Source organism: Desmodus rotundus, chromosome 2 (genome assembly GCF_022682495.2).
Source record: "Desmodus rotundus isolate HL8 chromosome 2, HLdesRot8A.1, whole genome shotgun sequence".
Lineage (NCBI taxonomy): Eukaryota > Metazoa > Chordata > Mammalia > Chiroptera > Phyllostomidae > Desmodus > Desmodus rotundus.
Window position 1 is genome coordinate 24,045,543 of NC_071388.1, and position 21,658 is coordinate 24,067,200.

Here is a 21,658-nt window from a genome sequence, read left to right on the forward strand (position 1 = left end):
GAGCTTCCTTCTGAGGCCCGAGAAGAAAATAGCCTCTCCCCTGGAAGAGCTATACTATCTTCCCTTGGGCTGTGAAGTTTGCCCTACCTCATGCCACCAGTCTCAGAAAAAGGAGGCTACCAGAGAACTTGGCAAACAGTGGAGAGGTAAAAAGTCCAAAGGATTAAATTTCCAGGTCCCAAAATAACCCCTAAGTACTGCTGCCACCTCCAAATCAGGCCCTGCACGCTTCTTCACGCTGGCTGAGTGCCACTCCCTGGCTCCATCCCAGGAAGCCCCGTGGAGCTGTGGATGACCCTCTATCTCCACAGAATAGCACCTACAGAGGTTGGGGAGTCCAATGGATTAGAGTTGGATGTGCAAGGTGCATTTTTTCTTTTCTTCCAGTATTACCATTCTTTCTTTAATGTCTTCTCTTTTCCTCCTCCACCTGCCTCTAGTTTCCTGGAAGCCCACAGGCAGTTTCACAAAACTCAGTGAGCACCACCATGAAAGCTCTCCCCCCACCATACTCAGATTCCACCTGCACTGTTTCTTTAAGCTCACTTTCCACTTAAATTTTAAAGACTAGTTATTAATGTGTGCTTTGAATTTGAAACCAGTTTCACTTGCCATGAAGACTACATATAATTAAAACACAAAGTGTATAGTAATGGAATTTGAGTTGGATAGGGTTGCTTGCTGCAAGCCTTGTGCCTGAGTCCTGCTCTGCTAGGTTAAAGAATGGTGGAGAGGTGTTGAGGACATGCCAGCATCAGTGAGACTTGCTCCTTGCAATAGACTTGTAGGGGCGTCCAACCTGCAGCCCCCGGGCCACATGCAGCCCAGAATGGCTGTGAATGCGGCCCAATACAAAATCATAAATTTACTTGAAACATGAGATTTTTTTGTGATTATGTGTCACAATGTATTTGATGTGTGCCCCAAAACAATTCTTCTTCCAGGGTGGCCCAGAGACGCCAAAAGGTTGGACACCCCTGAATAATAGAGACTGGAATGAGGACCGACAAGATAGCGGTTTCTCATCATGTTGTTAAACACCATGTGTGCATATAACTTAAGCATTTCCCACTCTGGGATATGCTGCTCTGCATTTTAGACTAACAAAAGGCAAATAAGTTTGTTAAACTCTGACAGACGCCATCCAGCCCATTTCCTTCAAACAGTACACTATTTACTAACTATACTCAATAACTCTCTGCACATTTTTTCCTCATTATTTGCGCACAGTTTTGACCAACTACCACAGACAATATTCCGGATATTAGACTCTCTCCAGTGGGTTACAAAACTTGGCGGGTGAATGGGTGCTTGGATCCCACTAAGCCCAAATGTGTTGACCCATCTCCACTTTCCTGAAAAGAAACTTGGGGTTCCAGGCGGAGGGCGATTTGCCGAAGGTCACACAGAGGGCGGTCTAATTTTTGCGTGCCTGCAGCGGGAACAGTCGCTATCTAAGCGCCCAGGAGGCCGAAAAAGGGCTGCCTGGCTGGCGCCGGGCCTCAGTCCTACCTGCTTGTTGATCGCAGTTGTCATGGCAGCGGCTTTGGTCTCCGCCTCGTCGCTGTGACGTAAGGAAACCAGCGTTCAATGGGAAAGCAGATGTGCGTCAGCTCCGCCTCTCCCGGCGGCTCCGCCTTCGCGGCCCGGAGTGTAGCGAGGACCTAGCGGGGAGGGCGGGCAGGCGCTCAAGCCTCGGCTGCGGCGAGTTACACCGTTTCCCACCTGCCCGCGTCCGCCGCCGCCGGAGCCGGAGCCGGAGCCGGAGCCGGGATGTTCAGGATGCTGAGCAGCGGTTTTGAGGATGATCCCTTCTTCTCGTGAGTGTCAGGGGCCCGTCGCCCGCGGTCGCGCGGGAATTTAGGGATTTTTGAGGGGAGCTACTTCTAGGGGGAAGCGAGTTTTAGAGGGCGAGAGGTTTTTCGGAGACAGCTTGAGGAAGAGGAGGGCTTGGGGAGTGGGAAGAGAAGACTAGGGCTGTGTGAAAGAAGAGAGAGGAGGATTTGGGGGCGTAGTGAAGCAGGAGGGTTTGGGGCCCTGGGGTGAAATGAGAAGGGCTTGGGGGCGTGGGATGAGAAAGGACGTGGGGACATGGCGGAGGGGGCGAGAGGAATTGGGGGCGCGTGAGGAGAGGTCCGAGCAGCCCTCCCCCGCCCAGCGCCCCACCCGAGCAGCCCTCCCCTGTCCCCCCAAGCTGCACTCAACTTGGCCAGACTTCACGTGCCCCCCTTTGCTTTCCGCCTTTGGAGTGACGCCTTCGCAGCTGCAAGGACTTCGCAGGTGACGGTAGCTGCCACCTCGGTGAAACTTCTGGTGAGAATTTTGCATGCTCACCGGCCCCTTTCCACACCTGTTTTAGTTCCAAATGAGGGGTGAGGAATGTCCTTTAGGATGACAATTCCTTGTAAAGGGAAAAGTTTTTAAAACAGCATTTTTAATAATAGAAGTCTGTATGCGAGCGCAATAGAGTTGGAGGAACTGTGCTGTCCCTCGCCAAGGGCTTGGAAGTTGCCAAGTGCAATGTTTGTTTTCTTCCCTTGCTCTGTTACAAAGCTGGCCTTGTTTGGGAGGGGACTCTGCTCTCTGTCAGGAGTACAAATAGGTCAGGGAAGCAGGGAGAGGGTGCATTTAAGACCTCAGGTAACAAGTGCCAACCCTGTGAACGGTTCCAGGTGAAGGAAATAATGTGATGCCTTAGGAAGACGATACCCAGAACTTAATTACTTGTTGCGTTATGATCTAGATTTCTGGTTTATTTTTAATTCCTCCTTTGGCGATTATATGAAAGTAGTAATCTAGTGACATTTCTTAAGACGGGAAGATTTGTGAAACTTTTGCCAAGTGTTTTGCCAGTTTGAATTTTGATTAGGTGTCCTAATTTAATGTGATCGCTTAAATTCTCTCTCTAGGCAACTTAGGGATTTTTTTTTAAGGTTAAAATGTTAACAACTTACTACATAACTTTTTTTTAAAGGAAAATACTGACTTAAATATGTCAGTACTATTTTAAGACCAAATAACATCAAGGTAATAATTGAAAGAATAACTAAAAGTAGACTAGGTAAAATTATTAAGAAAATTATTGATATTTTATTCTAAAGGTTATTCATTATAATTAAGGTGGATATGGACTCAGGCAAATTATACTGTTTTAGTTCACTTGATTACAGTCTGTTGGGACACTTACAGTCAGTGTGTCATGTTAACAAGTTTCAAATTTTGTGTTATGATTTGCTCTTTTAAAAGCCTCTGAGAGTAGGGACTAAATATATCCGCAGATTAGTTGAGCTGTAGGCGTGGTTCTTATGTAATTGTGACATCGGTAGTATGCTGATGTAAGAAGGTTATGATAGACCACTTCTCTGTTGTTTTATGTCCTTGATTATATCAAAAAGAACAATGGCCTTAACTGAACCGTGAATTTGTACCTTCTTTAAAATGTCTAGCAACAGTGTGATTTAAACTCTTGGGTGACTCTTTCTGAGCAAAGGCAATGAACCCGGGAGTCAGGGTCAGAAATAGTAACAGACCACAAATAGTAGGCCCTCATCGAAGAACACTTCCCCTGGGCTCAGCTTGGCCGGACGTCAGTTAGGAGGCCGTAGGTCTTTCAGTCATCACTCTCTGTAGACTTCAAGTGTAGGGCGCTATCTCATAAAAATGTAGGTTAAAATTATTGTAATTAACTTTATAAAACTGATTCATGGTTATAATTTCATTGCTCCACAATTAGTGATATAGAAAGTAAACATACTTCGCAGAGGTTAGACAGAAGAAGAAGGTGAGTTTATAGTTATTTCAAGTGATATCATTTGATGTACCCCTTGCACCCCAACCTCAAACAAAATGATTTTACATTACTTAAGTCTAGCATATGGCTTAAGTAATGTAAAATCACTTTACATTAAAGTGATTTTAATCACTTTACATTATTTTACTAATGTAAAATAAAAAAAAAATTTTATGCCGAAATTTCTTATATATCCCATCTCTTAATACAAACATTATCCCTGTTGCTGATATCGTGTGTCTGGTCACTGCGCTTCTTAGTGGGTAGTTTAATGTCTGACATGTAGAAAGTACTCAATAAATATTGTGTAATAATAATCTGCTGTCTTTTACTTTCTGTCTTGTAGTTAATCTGCTATTTATGGCTGAAAGTGATTATTTGCATTCAACAGATGCCATTGTGGATGTTGGCACTTTCTAATTCGAGCACAACCATTTTCTAGATATCACATCAGTTCAGAATCAAGGATGTCAATATAAGTAATACTGTACTATTTTACTAATTATTCAAAAGGGAGAAGATGAAAAATATATACTTCTTAGCTATAACATTAGAATTATTAAATAATCTGAGACTGGTGAAATACTGTGGTCAGATTGTCAAATGCTTAAAATATCTAAGTAAAACAACAAATTGGTTTTGAATTCAAATATATCCATTTTAAATGTTTACCTTTACATAATAGCATATATTAAATGTTTCATCAGAAAATTAAAGAGAAACTTTAAAAGTGATATTTTAAAGTTTGTTTTATTATATATTTGGGGCTTTTTATATTGGCATCTTTTTATGTTTCTGAGCTGAAGTTATTTCAGTGAAAATTGACTCATGGGCACACCTTTATATATACCTTGTAAATAAATGATACTTGGAATTTGGTTAAAAATACAAAGGCTTAAAAAAAAGCCCTGGCATGCAGTTTTCCCTCAAGAATACTACTTTCCCCTCCTGTTAGAAGTAAAAGTATGTATGTATAGGCAGGAAAATTAATTTGAGATTAAAGTGATTGTGGTATCTATCCTAAACCCTAAAAGAGTTGATTATTTACTATAAAAGTTTACATGTATCTAGTACAACCTATAAATTTCTACTTTGTACAGAAACATGAGTCTTCTGAGCTACAGACATGGAATTCTGATCGTACAAGTCTACAAAGAATGCCTATGTTACCACTTACAAGCTATTAGACGTTAAAGGCTCAGAAGCAGGTTGATGTATCCATCAGCCTTATTTTTAATCATAAATCATTATGGGTCTTGGTCAAAGAACTGCATATATTCACAGGAGGTTGCTTTTTCCATCTCCTGGGTCTCCACAGAAGCTAAAACTTGTTTCTATAATCTCTACTTAATTTTTTTTTAATTTTACTTATTTTGCACTTTAGAGGTAATTGGAGAACACTTCTTTGGCATATTCAGTGACTGAGTTGAAAATAAATGTATTCCATGTACAAGAAAGGTATTGACTGATATTTTCTTGATTGAGAATATTGTTATAGCAGGAAATAAAATTATTAGATAAGTTTCTGTGAACAATGTTTGCGGTTACTTACGTATTTGTTTTCAGACATATAGTTTGAGGTCAGGTCTCCATTAAGATAATTTAGTTTGGTACTAATTAATATTCTAATTATAATCACTTAATAACGGTAGCTTGAGAGTACTCAGCTAAAATTTAAAGTTTTGATTTTCAGGATCCCTTTTATGCTAAAACCCCTAACAGCTACTGTGAGTTTTAGCACTTAAAAATTTGTTCTCAGAAATATTTTTATATAGATATTTCTTATGAATGAACTTTGCATGTTTCAGATTATCATATTTCATAGAATGAAGCACTATAAACCTTGAAAGAATTTCTAAGGTAGATTTGATTTGGGGCAGTTTTTGCTTCATTGGGTAGTTAAGGAGCACACCACACTGATGACATAGTTGCTGGGTCAAGGAATGCCATTTGATAGCATCTAATCATATCATAATGCTTAGTTCTATCAATAAACATTGTAAATATCCACATAAAGGTAGGGGATCCTTGCAGGATGGGAGGGGGGCCATAGTCATTCCTACAACTCACTTAGTATCAAAGTTTAGGCCAGACCACCATTTCAAACTGTGCTTCTAATCACTGGGGAAATAGAATTGCTTATAGCAGTGTAATTCAATCTTCAAGTATTTCCGTATTTTTCAGACTATAAGACGTACTTTTTCTCCCCAAATTTGGGAGGAAAATGGGGGTGCGTCTTACAGTCTGAATGTAGCTTACCTGGCTCGCTGGGGTAAGCGGGGGCAGTGATGGAGCAGGGGTTTTTTTTTCCTATTTTCCTCCTCTAAAACCTAGGTGTGTCTCATGGTCTGTTGCGTCCTATAGTCCAAAACTTACGGTACTTAGGTTTCTACCACATGCTCAGCCCTCTGGATTCTAACATATATTTGTAGAAGTTATGGCTCGTGCCCTCAAGATTTTCTTAAGAGTCTTTTATGTATTATTTCTAGTTTCAAAACTTGAATTACCAGAGGCATTTTCTTTATGGACCCATACACCTCATTGAAACTAGGGAGCGTTTCGTTACGGTCAAGAGGACTTTAACAATCTGCTGGTTAAGCTTTTGCTACACTGCAGATAGTGAGTGGAAGGAAGGAGTTTTCCCTGATGAGTGGGACTGCCATGTCAATCTGAGACCCTTATGTAATAAATAATGTAATGGTTTTACTTAGGAGCATTAACATCTATATTCTTGTACAGGCCAAATGAAATTGTAAGCCGTCCCTGCCGAATATATCTGCTTGTGGATACATACATATGCATATCTGTATTTCAGTCTTAAAAACAGGACTTATTGTGAAGTGAACCTATACCAGCCCTTAAAAAAATTTTATGCCGAAATTCCTGAGAGACCCAGAATCAATTTAAGAGTTAAAATATTTTGTGGGGGGAGGGAACAATAATTTTTCCTAGTTTGTCATGGGTTAATAATATGGAGTAGAAAAATTATATTTAGTACCAAACGTCATTATGTTTGGTTATGGTTTGTGTCAGTGGTCTTGAAAAAGGTAGTGTGGCCATCATAATAGTATAAGTAAGTTTTTCTTCAAAGAATGACACTAATTAACAAAAGAGAACAATATGAATAAATAGAAATATATAAAATGATTAACTTCTCACCTGATAAACTCTGTATCAGGTTAAATTAAAAACATATTAAAACAACTGTTTACTACCTCAAGAGATTTTTGGCTTTGATAAAAAAGAATTCAGGCTAGAACAAGAGAAATCTTAAAGTCTTCTCTCCAAGCTGTTGCTGTTCTGGGTAGACAGGAGTTGAAGTTACTTAAGGGTCCATCAGCCAGATTTCTCCCTGAATGGCTCAGACAGGTGCAAAGGCTGGGCTGTAAGCTCACTTTTATATTAATGCTTTTTCCAACAGACAGCCTTTTGTTCACGTCACTCAAAAAATAAAGATTTTTTTTTTAGCATTTGCCCTACATATAAATATACCTACTCCTGTTTAAATAAAGAGAAACCTGGGCAACATTTTAAATTAGCCACATTTAGTTGTGGAATTTCTGGCCCAATTGTAATGCAATTGGAAAAATAAATCTCACTCAATTTTATGTTTCCATAGGAAAAAAATAGCTGTTTATACTCATTTATCCATAGTACAAAATTTAGTATTCCCTGAAGTATCTTTCTTTTTTTTGTTTCATAAATTACTTTATTGTTCAATTTCAGTTGTCTGCATTTTCTCCCACGCCACCCCTCCAACCCCAGCCAAACCCACCTCCCTCCCTTGCTTCCACCCTCCCCCTTTGTTTTGTCCATGTGCCCTTTACAGTAGTTCCTGAAAACCCTTCTCCCCACTGTCCCCTCCCCCTTCCCCCCTGGCTATTGTTAGATTGTTGTTAATTTCAATGTCTCTGGTTATATTTTGTCTGCTTTTTTCTTTTGTTGATTATATTCCAGTTAAAGGTGAGATCCCATGGTATTTGTCCCTTACCACCTGGCTTATTTCACTTAGCATAATGCTCTCCAGTTCCATCCATGCTGTCACGAAGGGTAGGAGCTCCTTCTTTCTCTCTGCTGCATAGAATTCCATTGTGTAAATGTACCATAGTTTTCTGATACACTCATTTGTTGATGGGCACTTAGGTTGCTTCCAGTACTTGGCTATTGTAAATTGTGCTGCTATGAACATTGGGGTGCATAGGTTCTTTTGAATTGGTGATTCAGGGTTCTTAGGGTATAATCCCACCAGTGGAATTGCTGTGTCAAAAGGTAGTTCCATTTTTAGTTTTCTGAGGAAATTCCATACTGTTTTCCACAGTGGCCTCACCAGTCTGTGTTCCCACCAACAGTGTACTAGGGTTCCCTTTTCTCCACATCCTCTCCAACACTTACTTGTTGATTTGTTTATGATGGCCATTCTGACTGGGGTGAGGTGGTAACTCATTGTGTTTGTAATTTGCATCTCTCTGATGGCTAGTGATGCTGAGCATCTTTTCATATGTCTCTGGGCCCTCTGTATGTCTTCCTTGGTGAAGTATCTTTCATCATTGCAGTTGAATCTCATCCACATATCTAAAGAGAAGGTTAACTGGTTTTCTTGAGTAACTGCATATTAATAAGAATTAATATTTCAATATTTTAATTTCCATCCTTGTATCCATGTTCTAAGCTCTAAATATCCAGTGATTATAGAGCTCTAAGCAAAAGGACTTTCTTTTGAATGGTCCATTTAAAAATATCAGGTGGGGCCCTGGCCCCGTCGCTCAGCTGGTTAGAGTGTCCTGCCAATACACCAAGGCTGAAGGTTTGCCCTCCAGTCAGGGCACATTCAAGAAGCACCCAATGACTGCATGAAGAAATGGAACAACAGATAGATGTTTCTCTCTCCCTCCCTCTTCCTCTCCCCCCCCCCACCTCTCTCACTTTCTCCCTCCTTCCTTCCCTCTCTCTCACTCTAAGGTCAGTAAATAAAAAATTAAAATATCTCAGCTGGTTATGATTTCTTTTAATTCTCCATAGTTCTATTTCTTTTTAAGTCTTTAGAGATATTTTTATGATAAAAATTTCAGAGATATACTATAAAAGTATAACTATATCAATACTGTGGACCAAATTTCAAAATCTACACCTACTAATTCATTTCTATAACTCCTGCTATCTCCAAAGTGTTTTAAAAGCAAATTCCAGGCTTTTTGTCATTTCACTCATATGTGCCTATGTATTTCCACATACATCTATCTGTGAACAATGTGGTTATCTTCTCACATAACCACAATACAAAACCACATCAAACAAAATTAGCAAAAATCCAATTGCATGGTAGCATCCAACATTATCATTGAGATGTGAAATAGTTTGGAGTAATCTAGTTTTAGAGGTAAGAATTAGAAACTGTTTCTTAGACAACTCACTTAGGGTCTTAGAACTACTTGAAACTTTTTTTTGTTTATGTAAAAGGTAGGGAGATACACCAAATTCTGATTTCTTAATTTTAAAGTAACTTTTGATCTTCAGAACATGACTTAGAAAAACATGAAACAATTTCCTGTCTTCTAGAAGTGCCCTAAAACGTAAGCTGCTCGTTGTGTGCCATTGATCCATTTAAAGTGTTACAATTTCCCCATAATGCAAGTTACCTGTGATTCAGCTACAAAAGTGATTCTTAAATTTTTAACAGGTAGAAAATCCAGGAATGGTAGTCTGTTAAATTTTCAGTACCTGACACTCCTATCAATAATATAAAAATCCAAAACCAAAAATCCCACAAGAATTCATAGAAAGTGAACTTATTTATATTTTTATGCATTGCATGTATACTATCTGCACTTGTTTTTTCCTTAACATGTTAGAGTATGTTTCTCATAGAAAAGGGTATAAAATATAATATCTAAATAAACCAATGCTGTTTTGCCTTTATTTTATTTCCTAACTGAATTTAATACAACTATATTTCTCCAGTTAATACGCAACATTCAACTGAAGGGTCCCTTCATTCTGACCCCGTTACTAATTCGGTTAAGAATGATTTCATTTCTGCACTCCTGATGAAATCTTTCTGCTCCCTTGCACGGAGAGCGCCCCTAATCTGCAGTCACTGGCGGACTCTTTCCGTGGACAGCTCTGCCCAAAGTCTCGGAGGAAGCAGGAGGGAGGCTGGAGCGTGTCAGAGCAGAGTCCCCTTGTGATCGGTGTGCAGGAGACAACAGGGTTGTGCAGGGGTGCGAACGGAGGAGGGAGAGTACTGATGTGCTACGCGCTTTCCAAATAGGGATTAGTCAGCCGCCAGCAGTGGTCCTGATGCAGAGGTGGTTGGACAGTGTCCTCTCAGTCAGGTATGCAGAGGACCCGCCAGCTGTTCTGGTCATTCATAACCACATTTCTTTTTCTACTTAACGATTTCCTTTAAAACAGCTGGTATTGCACAAGAATGAAGAGATCTGCAGAACAAGACTGTCTGGAGACACTCATATACAGCCTCCTTATTAGATTTATTTAGAGAATGCTCATCTTTTTATTTGTTTATTTTGTTTTAATACTTTGTAATATCTTCAAATGTGCCTAGGAAATGGCACAGCTTTCTGAGTAAAAGCCTAGATTATGATTGCTGAACTGTTAACACCTTGTTCTTTATTTGTAGGAAAGCTTCACTGCTGAGATACTATGTTTCTGAACTGCAAAGTAGTAATCTAATTTAGTTGACCTCAGTAGTTTCAAAAAAAATCTTTTACATAACTTAAAACACTCACCTTTACATGATTTATCATAAAATCAACTTAATCATTTGAAGCAGTCTACATAACAAATTTCTCCATTCAATTTTCAGAAATTATGTTAAAGTTTAATCAAGGCAATACAGCCTCAGAACTACTCAGTGTTTTTAGAGTACAGTATCTAGCTTAGCGTATTTTAACTAATGCCTGATAACAGCTGGGAAATATGACATTTATCAAAATAAAACTTAGTAGCATCCTATCATGAACACCGAAATTTGCCAAGCTAATATACTTTACAATTTTCACTGAATGAGATAAATAGGCATAATTTTTAATAGCATTTTAGTAAGAGTTGCCACGAAATAATCTTTATTACTATTATAAAAGAAAAATATTTTTACAGGCCGGATCGAACATATGCATTTGATTTGGAGTTGCAGAACTTTTTTTCCATTTTAACTCTCCATATTTACACGTGCACTGTTAAGACTTTAAACACTGAGGTGCAGACTTCTGGCCGAGATAGAAGCATACATAGATGCGCTTTGCCTCCTCGCACAGCCATGAGAAGGATCACAACCAACCTCGAAACATAAAACAACCAGAACTGCCAGACAATCAAACTGTATGGAAGACCAACAACCAAGGATTTAAAGAAGAAATATTCATCCAGAGGGGTAGGAGCAGCAGAGACGGGGGCTGGGGAGAGGACCCAGTGTGTTGGTGGCCAGGCAGCAGTGGCCAGTGGAATGGGCAGTCTTAAATTCACATGTGGCAGATAACACCCAGGAGGGACACCTGGGGAGTGAGCAATCCCAGCCCCAGGCAAGACTGCACAGCCCAGGGTTCCAGCACCAGGAAATAAAGCCTCATAACTTCTGGCTGTTAAAAACCAGTGGGTGTTGGGGGAGGGTAAGAAACTGCCAGTCTCCCAGGAGAGTCCATTCAAAGGGCCCTCAGTGTCCTGGAATATACGCAAACCCACCCACTCTGGGAACCACCACCAGAGCAACAGCTAGTGGGGCACCAATTGCATACGGGGAGTGTGTAAAGTGACTGGAAATAGGACAAGTTCCAAGTAAGCAGCCTTGCTCCCTCTCCGGCCCCTCCTGCACATACAGCACCACAAAGTGGCAAAGCAGGTAGCTACACACCCTGGCTAATACCTAAGGTTCCACAATGTAACAGATGTGCCAAGACAGGGAGTCAGAGCAGCTCTACCTACTACACAGAAACAAACAGGGAGGCTGCCAAATTGAGGACACAGAAATATGGCCCAAATAAAAGAACAGATCAAAACTCCAGAAGAAGAACTAAGTGAAATGGAGATAGCCAACCTGTCAGATGCAAGAGATCAAAACACCAGTGATAAGGATGCTCAGAGAACTCATTGAGTGCAGCCGATGCATAAGGGAAGAGATGAAGGCTACAATACGTGAAATAAAGAAAAATCCACAGGGAACCAACAATGAAGGGAAGGAAGCCAGAGTTCAAAACAACGATTTGGAACATAAGGAAGAAATAAACAGTCAAACAATACAGAATGAAGAAACAAGGGTTCAAAGAAATGAGAAAAAAGAAGACTTTGGGACATCTCAAAAAGTGCCGACATCCAAATTATAGGGATGCCAGAAGGAGAAGAGGAAGAGCAAGAAATTGAGAACTTATTTCAAAAAAAATAATGAAAGAAAACTTCCCTAATTTGGTGAAGGAAATAGACATACAAGTCCAGGAAGCACAGAGAGTCCCAAGCAAGTTGGACCCAAAGAAGACTACGCCAAGATACATCCTAAGTAAAATGCCAAAGGTAAAAGATAAAGAGAAAATCTTAAAAGCAGCAAGAGAAAAGCAGAGCATTACCTACAAAGGAGTTCCCATTAGACTATTAGCTGATTTCTCAAAAGAAACTTTGCAGGCAAGAAGGAACTGGCATGAAGTATTCAAAGTGATGAAAATCAAGGACCTACAATGAAGATTTACTCTATCCAGCAAAGCTATCATTTAGAATTGAAGGGCAGATAACAGTGCCTCCCAAAGTAAAGCTAAAAGAGTTCATCGTCACCAAGCCCTTATTATATTGAAATGTTAAAGAGACTTACTTAAGAAAAAGATCAAAACTATGAACAGTAAAATGACAAACTTACAACTATCAACAACTGAATCTAAAAAACATAAACTAAGCAAACAACTAGAACAGGAACAGAACCACAGATATGGAGATCACATGGAGGGTTATCAGCGGGGAGGGGAAAGGAGGAGAACCTGAGTAAAATGTACAGGAATTAAGAAGCATAATTGGTAGGTACAAAATAGACAGGGGGATGCTAAGAATAGTATAGGAAACGGAGAAGCCAATGAACTTATACGCACGAGCCATGGACATGAACCAAGGGTGGGCATTGCCAGAAGGAAGTGGGGTACTGGGCAGAAGGGGCAAAGGAGAAAAATACGGGACAACTGAATAGCATAATCAATAAAATATACTTTGAAAAAAGTTATTTAAAATTCCGTAACATCCAAAATCTGGCAATTAATACCTTATTTTATGAAGTACCAAGGTGCTTTACATTTTCAAAAGTATATTTTTGGAATATGTAATACATGCCTATGGGAAAAATTTAAAAGGTACAGAAGACTGCATGGTTAAAAGACTTCCTCCTCACATCAATGTAAATATATAATACCACCAAACCATACACTTAAAAAGGTTTAAGATGGGAAAAAGCTCTTTGAGCTGTATACATTATCTGTGCACTTCTCTGCATGTGCTATACTTCAACAAAATAAGATAAAAAGAAAAGAACTCCCACCTTTGGCCCTCAGTGACTCTCCCAGAATACAGCCATTCTGATCAGATTGCTGCACAGCCTCCTGGGATTTGTTTTCTGTATGTTTATAAGCATGTATACATGAATTTTTGTTCATTTGCTTATAGTTGTATATTATAAACCTATTTTTAAAATTTTATTTATTGAATTTATTCATTAATAAAGTTACATAGGTTTTGGGTGTACGATTCTATAATACATCATTAGTATATTGTATTGTGTGTTTACCACCCCAAGTCAAATGTCCTTCCATTACCATTTATCCCCTGCCTTTACCTTCTACTTTCCCCCATCCCCATTTTCCTCTATGAGCTTTTTGTGTCTGCAAGGTTTTTTTCCTTAATCCCTTCACCTTTTTCACCCAACCCTCCAAGTCCACCTCCCCTCTGACAGCTGTCAGCGTGTACTCAGTATCTATGAATGTATTTCTATTTTATTAGTTTATCTTGTTCTGAATATGTACATAATTGCAGACATTCAAGAAAACTAATATGAAAAACAAAAGCTATGCTAACATTTAAGGAATCAAAACTAATGAAAAAGAAGACTATAGAAAATATAATTAATATCTGCAGGAGATTGATTTCTAGTGTGGCCAAGGAAGCTCAGTTGTACCAGCCCTCCTGCAGATAGCACTGTATGCCTTGGATAAAATACTAAAACAGCTTTCTAGGGAAGATACTAGAGAATGAACAAAAGCTGACATGCTCACCAATAGCAAGAGATAGACAATTTCAGCCTGAAGGTAAGCCCAATTTGTGCCATGCGGGGTGGCAAAAACTCTGATAGAAGACTTGAAACCATCCTGACATAAGAACCAGGGACAGAGTTTAGTGCAATCACAGTCACTGGAAGATATGGGGGGAAGTCTCAGAAAGGAGAGAATCGGAGAAGGTGAGCACCAAGTACTGTGAATAAATTCTGCACAAAAATCTGAATCTGAGGTTTAAATCATGCATGCATGAGACAGACATAAAGCATTCCAGCTAAGGATAAAAGAACTAAACTGAGATTTGAGCTGGCACTTACAAGACAGAATTTGAATTCTAAGACTGGTCAGAGTAATTGCTTATTTAAAAAATAATCAACATTCCTGAATATAACAGATATGTAGCTTCTACAACATAATAGCCATGATGTACAGATACGATTCAAAATTATTGACAAAGACACAGGAAAATGTGACCCATTCTCCACAGAAAAGATAATTGATAGAGACTGATCCCCAAGTGACCCAGATGTTGGAATTAATAGACAAGAATTTTGCTCAATGATCTAAAGGAAAATATGCTTGCAATGAATGAAAAGATAAGTATCAGTAAAGGAAGAAAAAATATAGAAAAAACAAAAACAACAAAGAGTTCTAAAACTAAAAATTAAAGTATGAATATTTTTAAGGAAAAAAATTCACTGGATGAGTATAACAGCAGACTGGAGATGACACAAAGAATAGATGAACTTGAATATAGGTAAATAAAAATCTGAAACAAAACAAAAAAATCTTAATCAGAGATGAAAGAATGCAGCACAAAAAAGTAGTTGAAATAATAATGGAAATTACTGAATTTGGTAAAAGATAAAGCTTTAGAGAGTCAAGAAGTTGTAAACAAACTCTTAAGGATAAATATGAAGAAAACCGTGCCTGCCTTCATCATAATCAAACTTCTGAAACCCAAGGATAAAGAGACAAGTCTTGAAAACGGCTAGAAGAAAATGATACATTGATTGAATACAGGATAATAAATATTTTGAATTATCTTGGGCTCATCACCAGAAACAGCACAGGCCAATAAACAAACACCTTAATTTTTTAAGTCCTTTTTTTTTAAAAGATTTTATGTACTTATTTTTAGAGAGAGGTGAAGGGAAAGAGAAAGAGAGGGAGAGAAATATAAATGTGCAGTTGCCTCTCATGAGCCCCCGACCAGGGATCTGGCCTGCAACCCAGGCGTGTGCCCTGACTGGGAATCAAACTGGCAACTCTGATTTGCAGGCTGGCGCTAGTCCACTGAGCCACACCAGCCACGGCAACAAACATCTTTAAAGTGCTGTAACAAAAACTGTCAACCTACGTTTATTTTGTAAAAATATTCTTTAAAGGGTGAAATAAAATATATTTAGATAAAAGAAAACTAAGAATTTATTACAAGCATACCTGCAGAACAAGAAATGTTAATGTTCTTTAGTGAAGACAAATGATATCATGTGGCAACTTGGATTAAAGAAGAGCATCTAAATGCTAAATAAGTAGATGAATGTGAAATAGCTTCAGAGCGTTCAGGGGATAGTGCAGTCATTAAAAGAAATTTAAACAGAAATGCCAGGAATTAAATTTTTTTTCTTAAAAAAATGAAATTGCTCCAGCTGGGCTGGGTCAGTGGATTGAGCTCCAGCCTACAAACCAAGGGGTCCCTGGTTCAATTCCTGGTTGGGGCACATGCCTGGGTTTTGGGCCAGGTCCCCAGGAGGGGGCACTCGAGAGGCAACCACACATTGATGTTTCTCTCCCTCTCTCATTTCCCCTCTGTCTAAAAATAAATAAATCAAGTCTTTGAAAAGAAAAGTAAGCCAAATGTTCACAACCAAATACTGAATTAATAATGTAGGAAACTGAGCCAAGGAGTTTCTTCCAATATGCAGCAAAAATAGCAGAGAGTTAAAAGTTCTATAAAGCAGGAGCAGATGAAAAGAAGAGAATAGTGAATACTGAAAGAAATAACAATAATTTCTAGATCTAACAAAAGGCTGAAATTCTTAGAACCCTTATTGAAAAGGGAAATTTAAGGATTAACAGGATAACTTCTTTTGTTCTATGCTGGGCCCACGATAGTGTCATTTCAATACATTAAACATAGATGAAGGAATTATAAAGCTTCTGGAGAGGATAGATTTCTTAGAAAGAATGACAACCAGATTGTCATCAGGCTTCTCTTAAGCAGCACAATAAGGAAGACAAGCCATTGTTTCAGTTTGATTTGAAATACATTTAGACATAAGACTACTCGGTTTACTGTGCCCTAATTAGTAGGTGTGGGAATCCAAGAAGGAAATAGTAAGATACAAGAAGCAATGGTAATTCGGAAGTAAACCAACTGTGACTTCTTGATGGAGAGAGACCAAAGAGCATTTGCCATCTCCTTTATTCTTCCCATGGAGCCAGAGGTCAGCTTTCTCCTCTCGGAGCCTGCACAGGATAGATAAAAACCCAGCTAATGTCGAGCCCATTTCCAAAATTTTGAACTTGGATGACTTGGAGAATGATGGCTGTCCTTTTAATGGAAATGGAGATACAAAGAGGAAAAGCTGTCTAGGGAAAAAGGCAGTGTTAGAAATGTTCGGTTTAAAGACTTATTAGGATAGAAATAGGCAAATGTTCGATAATCAGTATATCATTATTTGTATTTATACTCTGAATACTTTAGCAAGTATTACAACTTTCTGGCCAAGGAAGTTGAAAATAGGTGGCCCTGCAAAAGTCAAGCCTATATTTCCACTGCCTGGCACAGTGTCCTTTACATAGCTACTCAGTAAATATTTGCTAAGTAAATGGATACTGTTTGCATCAAAACAAGCAGAAATTGAAGTAGAGGTTCCGGATAAAATGGTTGGGAAGAGTAGATTAGTGTTTATTCGTTAGTGTTTATCCTTGGAACATCTGCATTAGGTTTACTTAAAATGCTTGTTAAAATCCTGACTACTGGGTTATGCTGCAGATTTGCTGAATCAAAAATCCCTGGGTGTATCCTCAGGAATCGGCATTTTATTAAGTACCTCTAGTGATTTTTAAGCATGTTCAAATTAAAGGAAATAGTCCACAGAAGGCAGGGGAAAGAAGTCCAGAGAAAGTATGTGTTTAACGGGCAGTGCTTTTCAACATTTTAAGGTCATTCATAATTAAAAAATATTTGTGAAGCACCTTGGAGTGCAGGAAGGAGAGACTGAGAGAGGCGGGAAATGACCGTGGGCTTGTGCAGGCATGTTCAGGCCCCGCTTGTTCACCCAAGGCTAAGGGTACCACGATTTTGAAACAGCAGTGATGTGTCTGTGGAACCAGCAAGCGGTGCCGAGGACAAGAAGGAAACTGAACTATTGAAGGAGATTTTAGAGGAGAAATTTATAAAACAAGGTTCAGAATAGTGTTTTGTCTCTCAGATTAGAAATGCTGCAGAGAATTCAAGGATTAGGAATGAAACTTTGGGTTTTAGCGATTGGAAAGTTAGGGTGATTTTTGGAGTTTTAATTCAGAGGTGAAAGGAAGGAAAAGGGACTTGTAAAGAAATGAAGTGAATGAGCTACAAGGAAGTTAAGGACACAAGTATAAATGATATAGACTATTTTCAGCGATAAAAGAGACACTATCTGGAAAGGGTCTGGGGGAGGGGTCGGATGTATACTAGAAGCTTCTTTGTTACATTAGGAACAGAAAGTTGTTATTGTTATGGAGTTCATAAATTCTTATTTTTAACTTTGCAATCATTTACTGGTTTCATAAATACCTCAAAGTCCACTTGAATTATAACAGGAAATAACAGTTAAAATCAGCCATTGGTGCAGAGAGTATGCTGCCATACTCTGGGGTGGACACTCCTTCAGGAGCTGATGCTTTCAAAATCCCTCTTGCCTTATCCTCATTCAGGTTTATGTTCTTTATTACTGTCTTAATCATCAGCCATAGAAATCCCATTCAGCATACTAGGGCCCGGTTAATCACAGGCTGTATTGCATAGCATTTCAGTCTTCTAAAACTATCTTATGTAGACAGGCAGGAACAGTTGGAAATTGTTTTACATAATGTGATTTTAGGAATATATCCGTGATAGGCAGAATAATGGACCCTCTAAAGATGTCCGTGTCCTAATCCTTAGAACCATTTCATCCATTATTTTACATGGCAAGGGGGAATTAAAGCTACAGATGATATTAAGGTTGTTAATCAGCTAACCTTAATATAGGAGAGTAACCTGGGTTATTTGGGTGGGCTCCATTTACCAGGAGGGTCCTTTAAATATGAAAGAGTCAGCGAGAGATTTGAAGACGCTATGCTGCTAGCTTTGAAAGTGGAGAAAGGGACTGCAAGCCGAGGAACAAGGCATTTTCTAGAAGCTGTGAAGGGCAAGGACACAGTCCATCCCCTGCTAGAAGGAACACGGCCCTGCCAACACCTTGACTCTAGCCCAGAAATACCCATTCTGGGCTTCGGCCCTCCAGAACTGTAAGAAAATAATTCATGTTGTTTTAAGTCACTAAATTTGTGGTCATTTGTCACAGAAGTAATAGTATAAACTACAATGTCCAAGTGTTATAACCTTAATTTAAAACATATAAGTCTCACTTCTCTGTCAGACTCTTAAATTCCTCCAGACCTGTAATCAGCCTCTGTGCTTAACACACAGTATGCGTAAAAATGTTTATTGAATTTTCTTGTATATCAGATCATCTCTCCATCATTTGGGGGAGAGTCCCTTACCATTCTTAAGTAGAGTTCCTCCTCAGCTGGGTGCATGCCACAAGAGAGAAGCACCTTCATCGCAAGCAGTACCTGCAGTTCTGAACTTCTTCCTTAGTGACTCTGGATTAGGAGGGTGTGGCATGCTCATTTACACATTTTCTTAACATTTTCTTAAGATGCAGAAACAGACCTACAGGTAAACTATTTATTTTTATAGATTTGTATTTATTTCTCTTCCAGTCTTTAGATGAAACTGACAAAATAGAACACTTAGAATGAAGGGAGTTTTAAATGTGCTATGCCCCGCTCTTTGGGATGTAATGTATTCGTGATCTATTGCTTTTAACTTAGCTTAAAACAAATACTTATTATGTCATAATTCCTGTTGGTTAGGAATTCAGAAGCAGCTTACCTGGGTGGTTCTGACTTACGGTTACTTGGGAAGCTGCAAACACATTGTGAGTCAAGGCTGTGGTCATCTGAAGGCTTGACTGATGGAGAATACACTTCCAAGTTCTTTCACATGGTTGCCAGCTGGTCTCAAAACTGTTTCTAAGCTCATTTGTGTGGGCCTCTCCACAGACTGCCTCACAAGAGACAGCTGCTTCTCGAAGAGTGAGCCATCCTGCTAAGAGAACAACCAGGCAGAAGCCACAGTCTTTTTAAAAACCTAACTTTGGAAGCGACACCCCATCACTTCTGTTGTATTGTTAGAAGCAAGCCAGTGAGTCCAGTCAGTACTTAAGGGGAGGAGACTGTGTCAGGGCGTGAACACTAGTGAGGGGAGGTCATTAGGGGTCATTTAGAAGCTGTCTACCACGCAACGTATGGTCAGTTCATAGTCTACCAGATTAAATAATCAAGTTTATAATACTCCTAACTGAAATTAAGTTGAATTATATCAGAACATTTTGTAAAAAATACAGATATATGTCCCATATTAGAATATATTTAAAAAAAAAAAACAAAAACAGAAACCTTTTAACTTTTCAGATGGGAAATCCAAGAAGGTACAATAGAATAATCAACATAAATTACTCTTATCTTACCCCCCTTAGATTGTCCACTTCTACTTTCCTCTTACAATTCTTTCCTTTTCTTTTTAAGCTCTGCTTATTATTCATATTCTAAAAATAATCAAATACAACTTATAAAGATATGTAAAATGTTATGAGAACTGGAATTAGTTCCCCACCCAGTACTGTACACAGATTTTACAATATTATCAACTATATTCCCAATGCTGTACTTTACATCACTGTGACTATTTGTAACTACCAATTTGTACTTCTCAATTCCTTCACCTTTTCCACCAAACCTCCAAATCCCCTAGTAACCGTCAGTCTGTTCTATCTATGAATCTGTTTCTCTTTCGTTTCAAATCTCAGGGGGAAGTATGTGACTGTGTAACCACTGTGCTGTACACCTGAAACTAAAACAAAATAATGTTGAATGGCAACTTTAATTGAAAAATAAAATATAAAAAAAGACTTGAAATTAGAGAAACAAAGGTAAAAGAAAAGACATACAGAAAACTAAGTTAGAAGTAACTATTGCACAAAGGTCATAGTTTGGTGAACACAAAAGACTTAACAAAAATTGGTGGCTGTATGGCTGAATAAGTTGATGTTAAGAAAACAATCCCATTAAAAAATGGGCAAAGGACCTGGACAGACACTTCTCCAATGAAGACATACAGAGGGCCCAAAAACATATGAAAGGATGCTCCGCACAATGAGATACCACTTCACACCGGTCAGAATGGCCATCATAAACAAATCAACAAAGAACAAATGCTGGCAAGGTTGTGGAGAAAAGGGAACCCTAGTACACTGTTGGTGGGAACGCAGACTGTGCAGCCACTGTGGAAAACAGTATGGAACTGCCCTTTGACCCAGCAACTCCACTGCTGGGATTACACCCTAAGAATCCTGAAACGCCAATTCAAAAGAACCTGTGCACCCCAATGTTCATAGCAGCACAATTTACAATAGCCAAGTGCTGGAAACAGCCTAAGTGCCCATCAGTAAATGAGTGGATCAAAAAAACCTGAGGTACATTTACACAATAGAATTCTATGCAGCAGAGAGAAAGAAGGAGCTCCTACCCTTCATGACAGCATGGATGGATCTGGAGAGCATTATGCTAAGTGAAATAATCCAGGCAGTAAAAGAATAATACCATGTGATTTCACTTATAACTGGAACCTAATCAACAAAACAAACAAGTAAGCAAAATAGAACCAGAGACATGGAAATAAAGAACAAACTGACAGTGACCAGAGGGGCACAGGGAGGGGGATAACAGGTGAAAGAAGAGGAAGAGTCATCAAGGAATATGTATAAAGGACCCATGGACAAAGACAAAGAGGTCGGGGGGAGGATTAAATGTGGGAGACGGGAGTGGGTAGGGCAGGGGAGAGTAATGGGGAGAAAATGAGGACAACTGTAATGGAACAACAATTTCTAAAAAATTGAAAAGCAAGTTCAAGACTGGGAAAAAATACAAATATATATCTGATAAAAGGCTTATGTCTAGAGTACAAATCTTTAATAAGACAAACAGCCTGTTTCTTTTAATTGAACAGTCATTTTTATCAAAGGAGACATATGAATGGCAAATAACACAAAATAAAGCCCAATAAGATATTATTACAACACCTCTGAAATGGCTAAAATTAAACAGACTGACAATACCAAGTGTCAGCACGAATGTAGCACACCTGGAACTCTCAGTTCATTCTTTTATAAAATTAAACACACTCAACCATGCAACCCAGCACTCCCACTCCTAGATATTTTACTCAAGAGAAATAAAACACACAAAGACCAGTTCATGAATGTTTATAGAAGCTTCATAATAGCAAAAACCGAGGCAC

The 21,658-nt window shown here is 38.9% G+C and overlaps 1 protein-coding gene across 3 annotated transcripts in view; it reads left to right on the forward strand.

Moving 5' to 3' along the window:
• The first annotated feature begins 1,649 nt into the window (after nucleotides 1-1,649).
• MLF1 (myeloid leukemia factor 1) overlaps nucleotides 1,650-21,658 on the forward strand; it is a 34,281-nt gene continuing 14,272 nt past the window's right edge. For all 3 annotated transcript variants that reach the window (XM_045197293.2, XM_053918051.1, XM_053918052.2), the window contains exon 1: nucleotides 1,650-1,820. In XM_045197293.2, coding sequence (XP_045053228.2) covers nucleotides 1,774-1,820 — 47 coding nt within the window. In that variant the 5' untranslated portion in view covers nucleotides 1,650-1,773. The remainder of the gene's footprint in view (nucleotides 1,821-21,658) is intronic.